At 35.6% G+C, this 11,920-nt stretch overlaps 4 protein-coding genes across 7 annotated transcripts; 2 read left to right on the top strand and 2 right to left on the bottom strand.

Annotated features, from left to right (window-relative positions):
• Nucleotides 1–201: 201 nt before the first annotated feature.
• LOC103866653 (transcription factor PAR1) lies at nucleotides 202–920 on the top strand. The gene has a single exon (XM_009144613.3). It carries the CDS (start codon nucleotides 380–382, stop codon nucleotides 728–730), a length of 351 nt encoding a protein of 116 aa, XP_009142861.1. The 5' UTR covers nucleotides 202–379; the 3' UTR covers nucleotides 731–920.
• Nucleotides 921–2,853: 1,933 nt separating this feature from the next.
• Nucleotides 2,854–4,112, top strand: LOC103866656 (peroxisomal and mitochondrial division factor 1). Its single transcript, XM_009144615.3, has one exon. It carries the CDS (start codon nucleotides 2,937–2,939, stop codon nucleotides 3,858–3,860), a length of 924 nt encoding a protein of 307 aa, XP_009142863.1. The 5' UTR covers nucleotides 2,854–2,936; the 3' UTR covers nucleotides 3,861–4,112.
• Nucleotides 4,085–5,495, bottom strand: LOC103866655. Of its 4 annotated transcripts, XM_009144614.3 has the most exons (3): nucleotides 4,572–5,495; nucleotides 4,358–4,460; nucleotides 4,085–4,272 (listed from the first exon to the last, which is right to left on the bottom strand). In XM_009144614.3, exons 1-2 carry the CDS (start codon nucleotides 5,130–5,132, stop codon nucleotides 4,365–4,367), a joined length of 657 nt encoding a protein of 218 aa, XP_009142862.1. In that variant the 5' UTR covers nucleotides 5,133–5,495; the 3' UTR covers nucleotides 4,085–4,272; nucleotides 4,358–4,364. The 4 variants fall into 4 exon arrangements, with proteins under 4 accessions (XP_009142862.1, XP_033148368.1, XP_033148366.1 ...); XM_033292477.1 differs by having other exon boundaries at nucleotides 4,085–4,460; XM_033292475.1 differs by having other exon boundaries at nucleotides 4,358–5,495.
• A 120-nt stretch (nucleotides 5,496–5,615) lies between these two features.
• On the bottom strand, nucleotides 5,616–11,698 carry LOC103866657 (taxadiene 5-alpha hydroxylase). Its single transcript, XM_009144616.2, has 3 exons — nucleotides 6,312–11,698; nucleotides 6,054–6,241; nucleotides 5,616–5,968 (listed from the first exon to the last, which is right to left on the bottom strand). Exons 1-3 carry the CDS (start codon nucleotides 7,288–7,290, stop codon nucleotides 5,669–5,671), a joined length of 1,467 nt encoding a protein of 488 aa, XP_009142864.1. The 5' UTR covers nucleotides 7,291–11,698; the 3' UTR covers nucleotides 5,616–5,668.
• Nucleotides 11,699–11,920: the final 222 nt, after the last annotated feature.

An 11,920-nucleotide genomic window follows, 5' to 3' on the forward strand; every position in this document is an offset into this window, starting at 1 on the left:
TCATTTACTAAATATAGAGTTCTTAAATCGAATTTCAGTTTTACATCGTATTTCTAGACCAACCAAACCGAAACTCATTCATAACCGAACGTTACACTAAAGTAAGAAAAAAAAGAATGGAACATGGAGCGTAAGAAATTCAACCAAAATAGTATTATCTCTAAACTTAACTCATTTACTACTTTAAAATCCAATCGATTCATGGTAAACCAGAGTAAAGCGAGATTGAACCGGCCACACTTTATTACAGTTACCATTTTATCCAATAACTCCATCATTACTCTTATATATATCAAACATACACACGTACACTTTCCATCTCTCAACAACATCATTCCTCTCTCTCTCTCTCTCTCTCTCTTACGAGTTACAACTTACAATGGAGAAAACTCTAGCAACTCCTGACACTACTAGATCTCTTTCACCGTCATGCTCAGTGGCCGTTGAATCACCTGCCGCTGGTTTTGAGCGCAGAACCAAACGGAGACTTTCGCAGACTAAGGCAAGCGTCTGTGTGTCCGGTGAAGAAGATGAAGATGAGGAAGAGGTAAAAGAGAAGATTGAGGCGTTGCAGAGGATTATTCCAGGAGGAACGGCGCTTGGTGTGGACGCGCTCTTCGAAGAGACAGCTGGTTACATAATGTCTCTACAATGTCAGATCAAGACCATTAAAGTCCTCACTTCATTTCTCCAACGCTTAGATAAACAAGATATGAAGTTCGGAGGTTGAAGATAATGATGACACCCAAAGATTGTTCTTCCTTTCGATTAAAAAGTGTTTTTTATTATTTAGTTTCATTTTAACTCTTTTAGCTTCTATCTATATATGGGAAAAGAGATCTCAGCATTTTTTTTCTTTGAAATCTTTTTCTTTATGAAGACTTAAAATCAAAGTTCTGATTTATTTAAGCCGGTTCGCAGTTATGAAAGACTACTAATTGCGATATATATAAGAAAGTTACTATTAATGTAGTGTGTATAGTTATATAACTTACTAACTAGATAGTAACCCGCGTTTTGCGCGGGATAAGATGTCTATATTAATGTTAAAATTATATATTATGATTATGTATAACATCAGGTATATTTTAAGCGATAGAACTAAAGGTATGATTGTTATCAGGGATGAAGCGAGAGACTTTTTATAATGGTTGTACTAATATTAAAATTTGATATATGGTGTTTGCAAGTTTCAGAAGAAGCTTTGAAAAATAATTTTTTTTTATATTTCGTCTATCACGTTATAGTAGTTACGGACTTAGGGATTTAACAAATAACATAAAAGTGTTCGTTGAGAAACGTGTAGATGGTATGAAGTTCTTTTAAAGGAATGTTAGTGTGAACGCATTAAATTCATTATTTTGGTGAGAAACGTTCTCTGCGTGACACCTAAACGTTTTACTAAATAAAAGTTTCTCGTGAAGCCACGTCACCACGTCGCAATCCTTACCATAACTTTTAAGGTAAGTTTTAAAAATGCTTCTCCTTTAATATATAGGGGATATTTACTTGGAGGCCATATAGATATTAAATTGAATCACGAGGTAGCACTTGCATTTGAGATTTGACATTAATGATATTGAGCAAGTAATGGCATACCTCTGGCCCAATTTTTAATTTCGGGTGAGCTCCATGGTCACATGCTATATAACAAAGAGAACCATTTCCAACGTCGGTAGATATTTGTTTAAGTTTAAGATGAACACATTGCATTCGAGATCCATAATACAAATAGTCCAACTGTCAAAGGACCGAGTTCATGTGTTATATTCATTTTACACAATACAAGACAAATCTATTTATTCGTCTAAGTAGTCACTACTCACTAGAGCTACCATCTACACACAATTCATAAAATCAACCGCGTCCCTTAAAATAAAAAAGCCGTTTAGTAGTCATTATTTTGAAGAAGAAAAAAACATATAGCTGACATTAAATGAAGCTGTTACATATATTAATGTAACTATATTCTTCAAACTCCTTAAACTCACTTACTTAATGGATATTTAAAGTAACTTGTAGTAAATCATATCACTCTGTTCTGTTCTGAAATGTAAAATATTTAAAATAATTTTTATGTTTCAATATATAAGATGTTCTCATCTTTTTAGGTAATTTTCAGTTTATCAAAAACTTTGTACCCAATCAAATTTAATAGTTTTATTTTCTAATTGGTTGAATAGTTTTTAGTTTATATAATTTTAATGATATATTTTAGGTAAAAAATAATTTTTTTAATAAGTGTGTACTACCCAAAACATATTTAGGAACAAATAGAGTATAAAATCACAAAAAATTAAGTTGTAAATCATTAATGGTACATTTTAATCCTCTACTAAAAAGTCATTGACGTCATTCTCTAGTTTATAATCCCCATCCTACAAGACTAGAAGGCTACGACTCCATACGATTTGCTTTAGCCATGTCCTACTATAGTTCATGGATATTTAAAGTAAGTTATAATAATAAATCATACTAGTATAAGGGTCTGACTGGTGACCATTCGAGAATCAAGAGGAACGAATAAAAAAGGAATGTACGGGAACAAAATATCAGGAACGAAAAGGAATGGCTGTTCCTTATCAAATTTAACAAGGAATCATTTTGTTCTTAAATTCTCTACAAAAAAGGGAATGAAAGGGAATGAGAAAGAATTATTATTCCTTGTGAATGGTGATTTTTTTTAGGAACGTTAGGGAATGCATTATTCCTCACCGTTCCCTGGTCACCATTCATACCCTAAAACTACACAAAAAGTTGTAAATCATGAATTTTAACTTTTAATCATTTACTACTAAAACTATCATTAATAAGGCTACGACTTGCTTTAGCCATGTCTTAATGGGCTTAATACATATGGGCCTGGGCCCATAGTAGATCATCGATATTACTCAATACTCCTCCATTGCGCGAACATTGTTCACAGATCAGTGTCAATGGCGGACGATCGGGCTGAGAAGGAGATGGTCAACGCTGATCACGGAAGCGATGAGCTGGAGAAGAAGAAGAATCACGAATTGAAACGGGAGAATCTGGAATTGAAGGAGAAGGCTGAGAGATTGACCGGAGAAATCGAGGAGATGAGAGCCGTGGAGGCGGAGATGAAGCAGAGCTTCGAAGAGATGGAGACGGAGATCGAGCAGTTAGAGGAAGAGAAGAAGGGGTTAGAATCTATATCGGCCCGAGCCGTGGAGCTCGAGGGCGAGGTGGCGAAGATCCACGAAGATCTCGTCAACGCTTTGAGGGACGGAGACGAGAGGGAGGTAGCGGCGGCGGAGCTGAAGAAGGAGTTGTCGGAGAAAGTTGAGAGCTTTGAGAGGTTTGAGAAGGAAGCGGAGGGTTTGAGGAAAGCGAGAGGCGAGGGTGAGAAGAAAGGGAGGGACTTGGAGAGGAAAGTTGGGGTTTTGGAAGTGAGGTTGATGGAGGAGAGGAGCAAGAAGGTTAGAGCAGAGGAGGAGATGAGGGAGAAGGGTAATCAGAAAGAGGGGGAGATCGAGGGGTTGAAGAGGAAAGTCTCCGACTTTGAGATGGGTTTGGTGAAGGGTGTGCTGGAGATGGAGAGTTGCGAGTTCGAGAAGAAGCGGGCGGAGGAAGCTTTGAGTGAATTAAAGAAGAGGGAGATGGAGTTGGAGGTGAGGAAGGAGGAGTTGTTGAAGAAGGTTGGAGAAGGTGAGAAGACGCTGCTTGTGTTGAACGAGAGGATCATGGAGGAGCCTACTACTAATGGAGTTAGAGACATAAAGGATTGTGACCAAGAATGTTTACAGTTGCAGTGGCCAGTGGTTGCTGCTGGTTCGGTGGGAGCTTTGGGTTTGGTAGCAGCGACAGTGTTTGTTGTATGCTACTCAAAACGGACTTGATTCAGTAATATTGAGGAGCTGAAGAGTGAAGACCATAACTTTTTTTGCAGTTCTGCATTCATATAGGTGCCCCATAACTTTTTGGTCTCTGAGTTTGTGATGTTTTTGTTTACTTGATATTTTTTGTTTGTTTGAGATGATTGATTAATCTTTGGCTTTTAGGCTATGAATGCATTTGATATCGCTTTGTCATCACAACTAGCTGTTTTTTTCTTATTGTTAACTGAATTACAAAGATAGACTTGTTGCTAATAGATTGTTTGACAGTACAGAACATGAACAACATACTATTATAAACCATGATGTGATCATGTGATGGTTACTAGAACATGTCACGTGTCTAATTTCTATGAACATGTGGCTCTGAGCTCTGGGTGTAGTGCATAGTGCTTATGTTTCTATTCCTTATTTTCTGTAAATATATATTCATTGCAGATTAGGATTAGGTACCAGATCACAATCTTGGTTTTCTCTAGGTCAACTTTTTTTTGTCGTACCTGTATTCTATGGATCATCAGCCCGGAGAAGCTCAAGGAGTCCGCAGCAGCTCCTCCACGAAGTTAGTTGCTGCACGGGTTGGTTAAGGCGCAGTAGAGGCATCTGCAAAACAATATAAATGGCTAGTGTCTTAGTAAACAAACGAGAATAGCTAACTGATTGTTGCGTATATAGAGAGAGATGTGTTATTTGCTTGTTTAGGGTTGAGTTAACCTGGTTTTCATCTTTAGGTAGATGAGATTCATCTTGATGGGTTTCTGGTTCTTCCACATGAGCTGAAACAGGTAAGGACCCGTCAAAGTAATAACTGGAAAGGTCAGAGTCACTGGATGAGTCAACACTATCCTCTTTTGAATCTGATGATGACCTTACTCCTTCAAGTATTACAGAAATATCCAAATCCTCTGCGCCTGGACCGGCGATCTCGCTGGTATCAGTCATACTATGAAACTCTACGTTTGTTTGTTCTGTTTCAGCAGGAGTGTCTTCAGGGAACTGTAGTACCATCTCTTCAGATTTGTTCGGATATGGAAAGTTGTTAGTCTTGGCTACCTTTGGTCTCAGGCTGCTACTACGTCTAAAAAGCTCTAGAACCTCCTCGTCTTCCATTTCATACTCACTGACATCATGATCTTCAAAGTTAGCCGTCTGTGAGTTAGATGGATCCGTGGAGCCTTCTTCTGTGATCCTTTCATCTTCCTTAACATTCCTCGTCTCCTCAGTTGAGTTGCTTGCTTCTCCAATGGTCTTCTCGTCTTCACCTACTTTTTCCATCTCTCTTCTGGTATGCTTCAGCTCTCTCTCTCTTTCCTTCTTTGTTCTGTTTCTGCGTTCACAAACTCAAGCTATCTAGAAGGTCGCTTCATATGTTTAGTTGCAACGTCATCGTTCAAACAACGAATGCAAAGTACCAAACACAGACTAAAACCAAAGAAGAAGATAAACAAGATAAAAAAAGTAAAAAAATATTGGGGAAGTTTGAAGAGTAGGTGAGAGGACAAAAGGAATGGCTGATGGAATAAAGTAGCAGATGTTCACACACTTGTTTTGACTAGTTGGTTCAAAGGCAGACATCAACTTTTAGAAACAGAGCACAAGAGAAAACACATCAGAGGACATCTCTTTTCACTATGATCATATCGGTCTAGACAATAAATTGGAATAAAATTTTGCAGGTTAGGAAGGTAGATAGAAATGATCTGTGGATAAATTTTGCAGGTTAGCATTTACACATGTGGTACTTTTGCGAGTTACAAGGAAATGTTATGAAAAGCATGTAGTCTCATTCATTTTCTTTTCTATTCATTATATCATAATGACACCTTGGGAGAGATTTTTATTGGCATTCCTAGTGATGGTAACGGAAGAGGATCCATGCTGATTGTCTCATCAGGATAGACCAAGGACCAATCATAACTTGTCACAACAAAATGCAAGAAAACGAGGATGCTGACTTTTGCTAGCTGGTGACCTGCACAAAGCCTTGGCCCTCCTCCAAATGGAAGATATGTATATGCTTGTACCGCCTTATCAAACCTTGAAGGATTAAAACTCATTGGATCTTCAAAAATCTCAGGATTGTAATGAGTTCCATAAGTTGTCCAAAGTACCTGCACTCGAAAACAAAGTATTACATTAGTATTTATTTATTGATTTAAAAACTGAAAATGATCTATAGAGATGATGCTGCTTCACCTTCCAGCCTTTTGGGATTGTGAATCCTCCATAGTTGATATCAACAACTGCTTTTCTGAAAGAACCAAAGATTGGAGGAGATAAGCGCATTGTTTCACGAACAACTTGCCAGCTATACTTCATCTTCTTCACATCTTCAACCGTAAGGTACTCTCCTTCCCCTTTGTTTGCTTTTATTTGAACATGTTCTGAGATGAAATCAAGAGAGTTGAGTATGAGTTTTTTTTTTTTGTTGCTGAATTATGTTTTGTTTGTTACCTTTAAGGAGAGTGTGAAGGCAAGTTGGATGCTGAGCCAACATCTTGAAAGTCATAGCCATGGCGTAAGAGGTTGTGTCATGAGCTGCAAACACTAGCAAAACCATGTTATCTACAACCTCTTCTTCTGTTATCTCGCCTTTGATCAGCCCTTGTACTAGCCTTGAGAAGAGTGTTGTGTTTGGTCTCTCACCACCTTCTTCTTGTTCCATTTCTCTTCTCTTCTCTCTAACCTTCTCAACTAGCAATGTCTCAATCTCTACCCTAGCTTTCTTCGCTCTAGCAAACCTAGAACAAGGAAACTCAACAGGCAAAGCGAAAACTCCTTCTAGAACCCTCTCAAATATCTCTAACATCCCAAGCTCTACTTTGATCCCATACAAACACTCAAAGACCACAGTAAAGGTTAGAGCCTTTGTTGAGCGGTAGAGACTAATCTCTTCCTTGCCTCGCCATTGGGTGTCAAGATGAGACCGGACAGTGTCACATAGGTTAGGTAATAAGGACTCTAACCCATTGTAGCTAAGGCTATTAGCTACAATCCCTCTAAGGACTCTATGCTTCTCGCCTTGCTTAGCCATGATGCAGTTCATACCCATTAGCTGAACAGAAGAAGAAGGCCATGAGCTCACCACTAAGCTAAACTCGTTAGATAGTATTAGCCTGTTGGCTTCAGCTCCATTGACTACTATTGTTGGTGATCCCATGATTTTTGTCTTGAAGAGGTTGCCATGTTTGATGATTCTTGGATTCACGAAATCTTCAAACACTCTGTTGTTTTTCTGAGCTTTGTAGAACTCCATTGTTTCACCTATCCATGGAAGCCCCATTTCTCCGGGGGGAAGCTTCTTCTTGGGCTGCTGCAGCTTCTTTGATCTGAACTTGTGCTGTTTCTTGCGGAAGAAGAAAAGTGTGCTGGAGATTGTTGCAGCTATGCATAGGAAGATCCATGAGAGAAGGAAGTTTGGTTCTAGAGCCATTTTGTTTTCGTTGGTTACTTAATTAACCAATTGTTAATAATCAAGTTTTGCAAAAATCTGGATTATGAGCTGAGTATTTATAAGTGAAGATTTTTTTTGTGAATATTAAGGTCAAACCAAGTGATATTATTCTATTTTTTTTCTCTTTGTTTTTAGACTTTTTATTCTTCTTTGGGGGTGGCTCTGACACATGATTGATCTTCAAGATACAGTTCCTTAAGCGCTCAGGCTGCACTATCTTTTTCATTTTTAATACAACAGACGGTGACACTAAACATGTTATGCAGCTGCATATACACATGTATTAAGGTGATTATGGAATTAAATATGAATATAACTCCTGTTTCATTATATAATAGAAATCATTATTGAAGTAATAGTTTTTTTTTTGTAACTGAGGCTTTCAAATTGAAGTAATAGTTACCCTATCGAAATTGGTCTGGCTCATTTTCTCTATAGACCAAAGTAGTAAATCTTCAAAGAAACTAGTATTTCCATAGCATGTAGTATGTTCTTACATTAAACAGAAAATTTTGATAAATAAATCCAATACTTTTCCTGAGCAAAAAAAAAAGAAAAAAGAAAATAGAAGAGAAAATGTTATATACTGACAGTATCAAAGAACGGCTAGTTGGTGGGAAAAAAAATTATTGCTAAAACATTGCTAGATTTATTGGTCTATGCCATATGGAAATAATGTATCTTCGCATCTCTAAAAATTTAGCAATTCATCTTTGTAGATCTACTATATATGTGTATTATCTATCTACAAATAATTTAGATCTAAATATATTAGTTAAATTTACAATACAACTTACAAAATTATTTCTTAACAACTAAACAACTATAGGTTGACTTTTTAATGTATTTTCTTGTTTTTATTGAATTTTGAGTGAGACAGAAAGAGAGACAGAAAGAGAGACAGTTGCATGTGCTTGGGAGTTGGAATATGCTATAACCAAGACTGTGAATGAATGTATAACATATGAATCTGATCCGCATAATCTCCCTCTTAAATAATTTCATAATATTTTATATTCATGTGTTCATAATAATAGCACAGTATAGTTTAAACACACTTGCTGACGAAATGTTCCATTAGATTTATAGCATTACTGGGAAAATGAGATTATACGCGAATCCCTAAAGATCTGCTGTGGCCGGCTGCTTCTGTTATGTCCAAGTTACGTTGCAAACTGCGCGGGTTAATCGAATTATTCATCACATTTTAAGGTTTCTAGTACGTGCATAAGATTAGTTCTTTGTGTACACTTTAGGGAGTTTATCACGCTCGAACGTTACATTATTCTCAAACTGATAAACTGTATGTACATTATTGGTTGATTCTTGAAATTTAAGCACTTAATTTTTCTTGGCATTGTTCATGCATCTAAGATAAAATTATATGTTTGATAGGAGAAAGGATAGTTTAGAATAAGTAAATAACGAATAACTGGTTAGGAAGTCGCTTTTAAGAGATTCCTTCTTAATATATAGTGCATGTATGAGCAATATCAAAAGAATTTAAAAGGGTTTCCTAACCTTGTAGCGGCACTAAGCATATATAATCAGAGCCGTGCTCACCCTTGTTGAAAAAAAGCAACTGCCTTGGACACCCATTTTTCATTTAAAATTTAGGGCTTCATTTTTACTAAATATACATTCACTTAGGTTTTTATGGAATGCATAACTACAAATTTTATGAAATATTGTTAGAGGTGATTATGTTCATGTATATATTCCATATAAATATATGTTCCTTTACAAAAAAAATATCTTAGATTTCATTTATCGATTTTGTTGAATGCATTTTTATGATTTTCTGCATTTTGTTCTTAATTCATTAATTTAAAATTTAGTTCATATTTTTATAAATATAATTATATGATTTATATGAGTTACAGTAGGATTGAGAAATTTACAAAATATACTTAAAATCTGAAAGTTCAGTATAAAACAAAAAAATGAAATATGATAATAAATATTTATAATAGTATTTTTAAACACCAAAAATCAGAAAATAATTATAGAAAATGAATTTTGCTAAAATTTTAACCTTTCTATAATTATTTTATTTTGATTTTTGTAAAGAGTTATTCTTGACTTAGGCCCCTCAAATGGTAGGCACAGCACTGTATATGATGCTACTTTACGTCGTCGGTTTGCAGAACAAAGTAATTAACATTAAAAAAAAAACTAAATAAGAAAGAGTCTTAGTTGAATTATTCACATTAGGCGATTATCTTAAGCTGTGATTTGTCTTGTAAACTATTATTAGAAGAGTAGGAGCCGCAAGAAAAGGTGATGATGATGATGATGGTTGACATTGACAACAACAATTATACAACGTTATGATGGTCGACAATCATCATCAACGGTATTGTTATATCTATGATCAGTTAGCAAACCCTACTAAAATTACATATTTAATATTTCAAAACGTTTTACTCGAAAAATGCAATTATAACTTCAGCATACAGGTAGGCACAAACACAATATATTATTTGCATGTGTATATTATAAGTATATAGACTTTGATTCCTTGAATGGTCGGGGATTTAATTTAGTATTTAGTACGTTTGGTTAGTTGGATCGCTTTGAACGCTTCGAGTTAAACTGGTCTGTATGTGTGTTGCTGCCCTAGTTTTTGGAGTGATTCAGATTGAACCGTTCTAACCATTAGTGGAAATCACCAAACTGTATCCTATCAAAGTTGATTTTACCATTTGCCATTTCTGATGGATTACACCGCTTTAACTACATCGACATACGGGGAGATGCTTGTTTCGCACAATAACTCAGTTACATTTCTATTGCTTTGGCCTATGAGTCAACTAATGCATACACATTACAAGTCTGAAGTCTTCTAAGCCTAATACAATAAGAGAAGAAGATAAGTATGCGAGTATATTCTGTATTTATCCTAATAAAGAAACAAATCATCTACCGTATAAGACATCTCTAAGTGTCAACGGACTTGAAATGATATACCAACTAACAGACTTTCAAATGTCACTTCTTGGCTCTTGCGTATATTTCTCAAAACCGGAATATTTAGTTAGTATTGGAAATGTAAATGATGATTTTATTTTAGTTTATTTTCAAAGTTACACATGTCATACCGTAACATCACAATGGGATAATGTTTATTCACGTGGTGTCTAGTGTTTAAGTGGGTGAAGGACGCTAATCATGAGTTTTACTAACAAACCCGTAATTCCCATGGCCCTAATCAAAATATGTCGGACGCGACAATATATATTGTGTCCGGGTCCTTAGTTAAGCCATTTGCTTTGGGAACTAGCTCCTAAATTCAATTCAGTCATGAAAGAAGAGCATTCAACCAATAAATTTCAAAATAAATATATGTAGGTAATTAGAAAAGCAATCACTAATTTAAATATCAAATGGCATTAGCGGAAAAACAGTTTGTCGTTTGTTAATCTAAAGTGAATAGAAGAAAAAAACAATCGATGTTGTAGATGGGTTTGAACTGAAATGGTGGAAAAGTGGTTGAGTAGAGTTTTATGAGTTCACCACCATAATAATAAGAAAATAATCCCAAATGCAAACTCCAAATAACTTCAAATATAAAAACAAGTCCTAACAAATTAATCAGATCACAATAGTAAAAGAAAATGCAGAAGCCAGCGAGCCTATACAGTAAGAGAAGTGAATTATTTTGTGAAGCATCAACATAAATGGTTATAATTCTCAGACCCACCTAAACCTACACATTTTTACTACAATTTTTATCTTTCGTTTTTCTTTTGTTTTTCATATTTTTCAGTCTCTAATCAATTTTTTTTCATCTCCTCTTATTTCTTCTTGTGGGTCCTCTTCTCCCTGACCAGTGACCTCTGTGCATCTCCACGTTTTACTAATAGCTTTGCTGTATCTACTGTTACCACTCTTATTGTTACTCAAACTTAAATGTCACTTAAATGCAAACTATATATTTAGGTGAAAACCAAATCAAATAGCAATAAAAAACCACTAAGCACACCAATGATTTATGTCCTGTCCACAAGTCGAGAAGAGTCAAGTGACCTTAGCTTGACTTCTCTTTTAACGTCAGGCGACTACTAATTTAAGTATCTCCTTAACTAAATCTTAGAGAAGCACAAAGACAAAGGGTCTACGTTAAGTCTACCTAGATTCTTGATTAGAGGCTTGCCCTACATTGTAATCACTCATAAGAGTGGAAACTTACTTGGGATTAATTAGCTTCACATGATACCAGAGCTAGCTTGCATTTTCAGATACAAATGTGAAAGGTGTCATGCAATAAAACATAAGCAAATGTGCAAAAAAAAAGAAAACATAAGCAACGTACTGAGTTTAATGAAATGAAAACGTAAACAGTAATACGGATAGCGAGTTAAATCATTCATATGGGAGACAGCTTCTCATACGCGTCCATGCCTTTGCATGAAAAATTAATTTTGACTCTTCTTTCTAGTATTTTTTTGTTTTCTTGTTTTAATTACGATTCAGAATTCCAAGTGTTATTGCAATCACCAGGGGTAATAAATGGGATAGTATAAATGCACCTGCAACATATCAACTAACCACACACAACTCCACCTGTTTGTATTTACTTCAAAAACATCCAAAAACCCTTTTTTGA

Source organism: Brassica rapa, chromosome A05 (genome assembly GCF_000309985.2).
Source record: "Brassica rapa cultivar Chiifu-401-42 chromosome A05, CAAS_Brap_v3.01, whole genome shotgun sequence".
In the NCBI taxonomy this organism is placed as follows: Eukaryota; Viridiplantae; Streptophyta; class Magnoliopsida; order Brassicales; family Brassicaceae; genus Brassica; species Brassica rapa.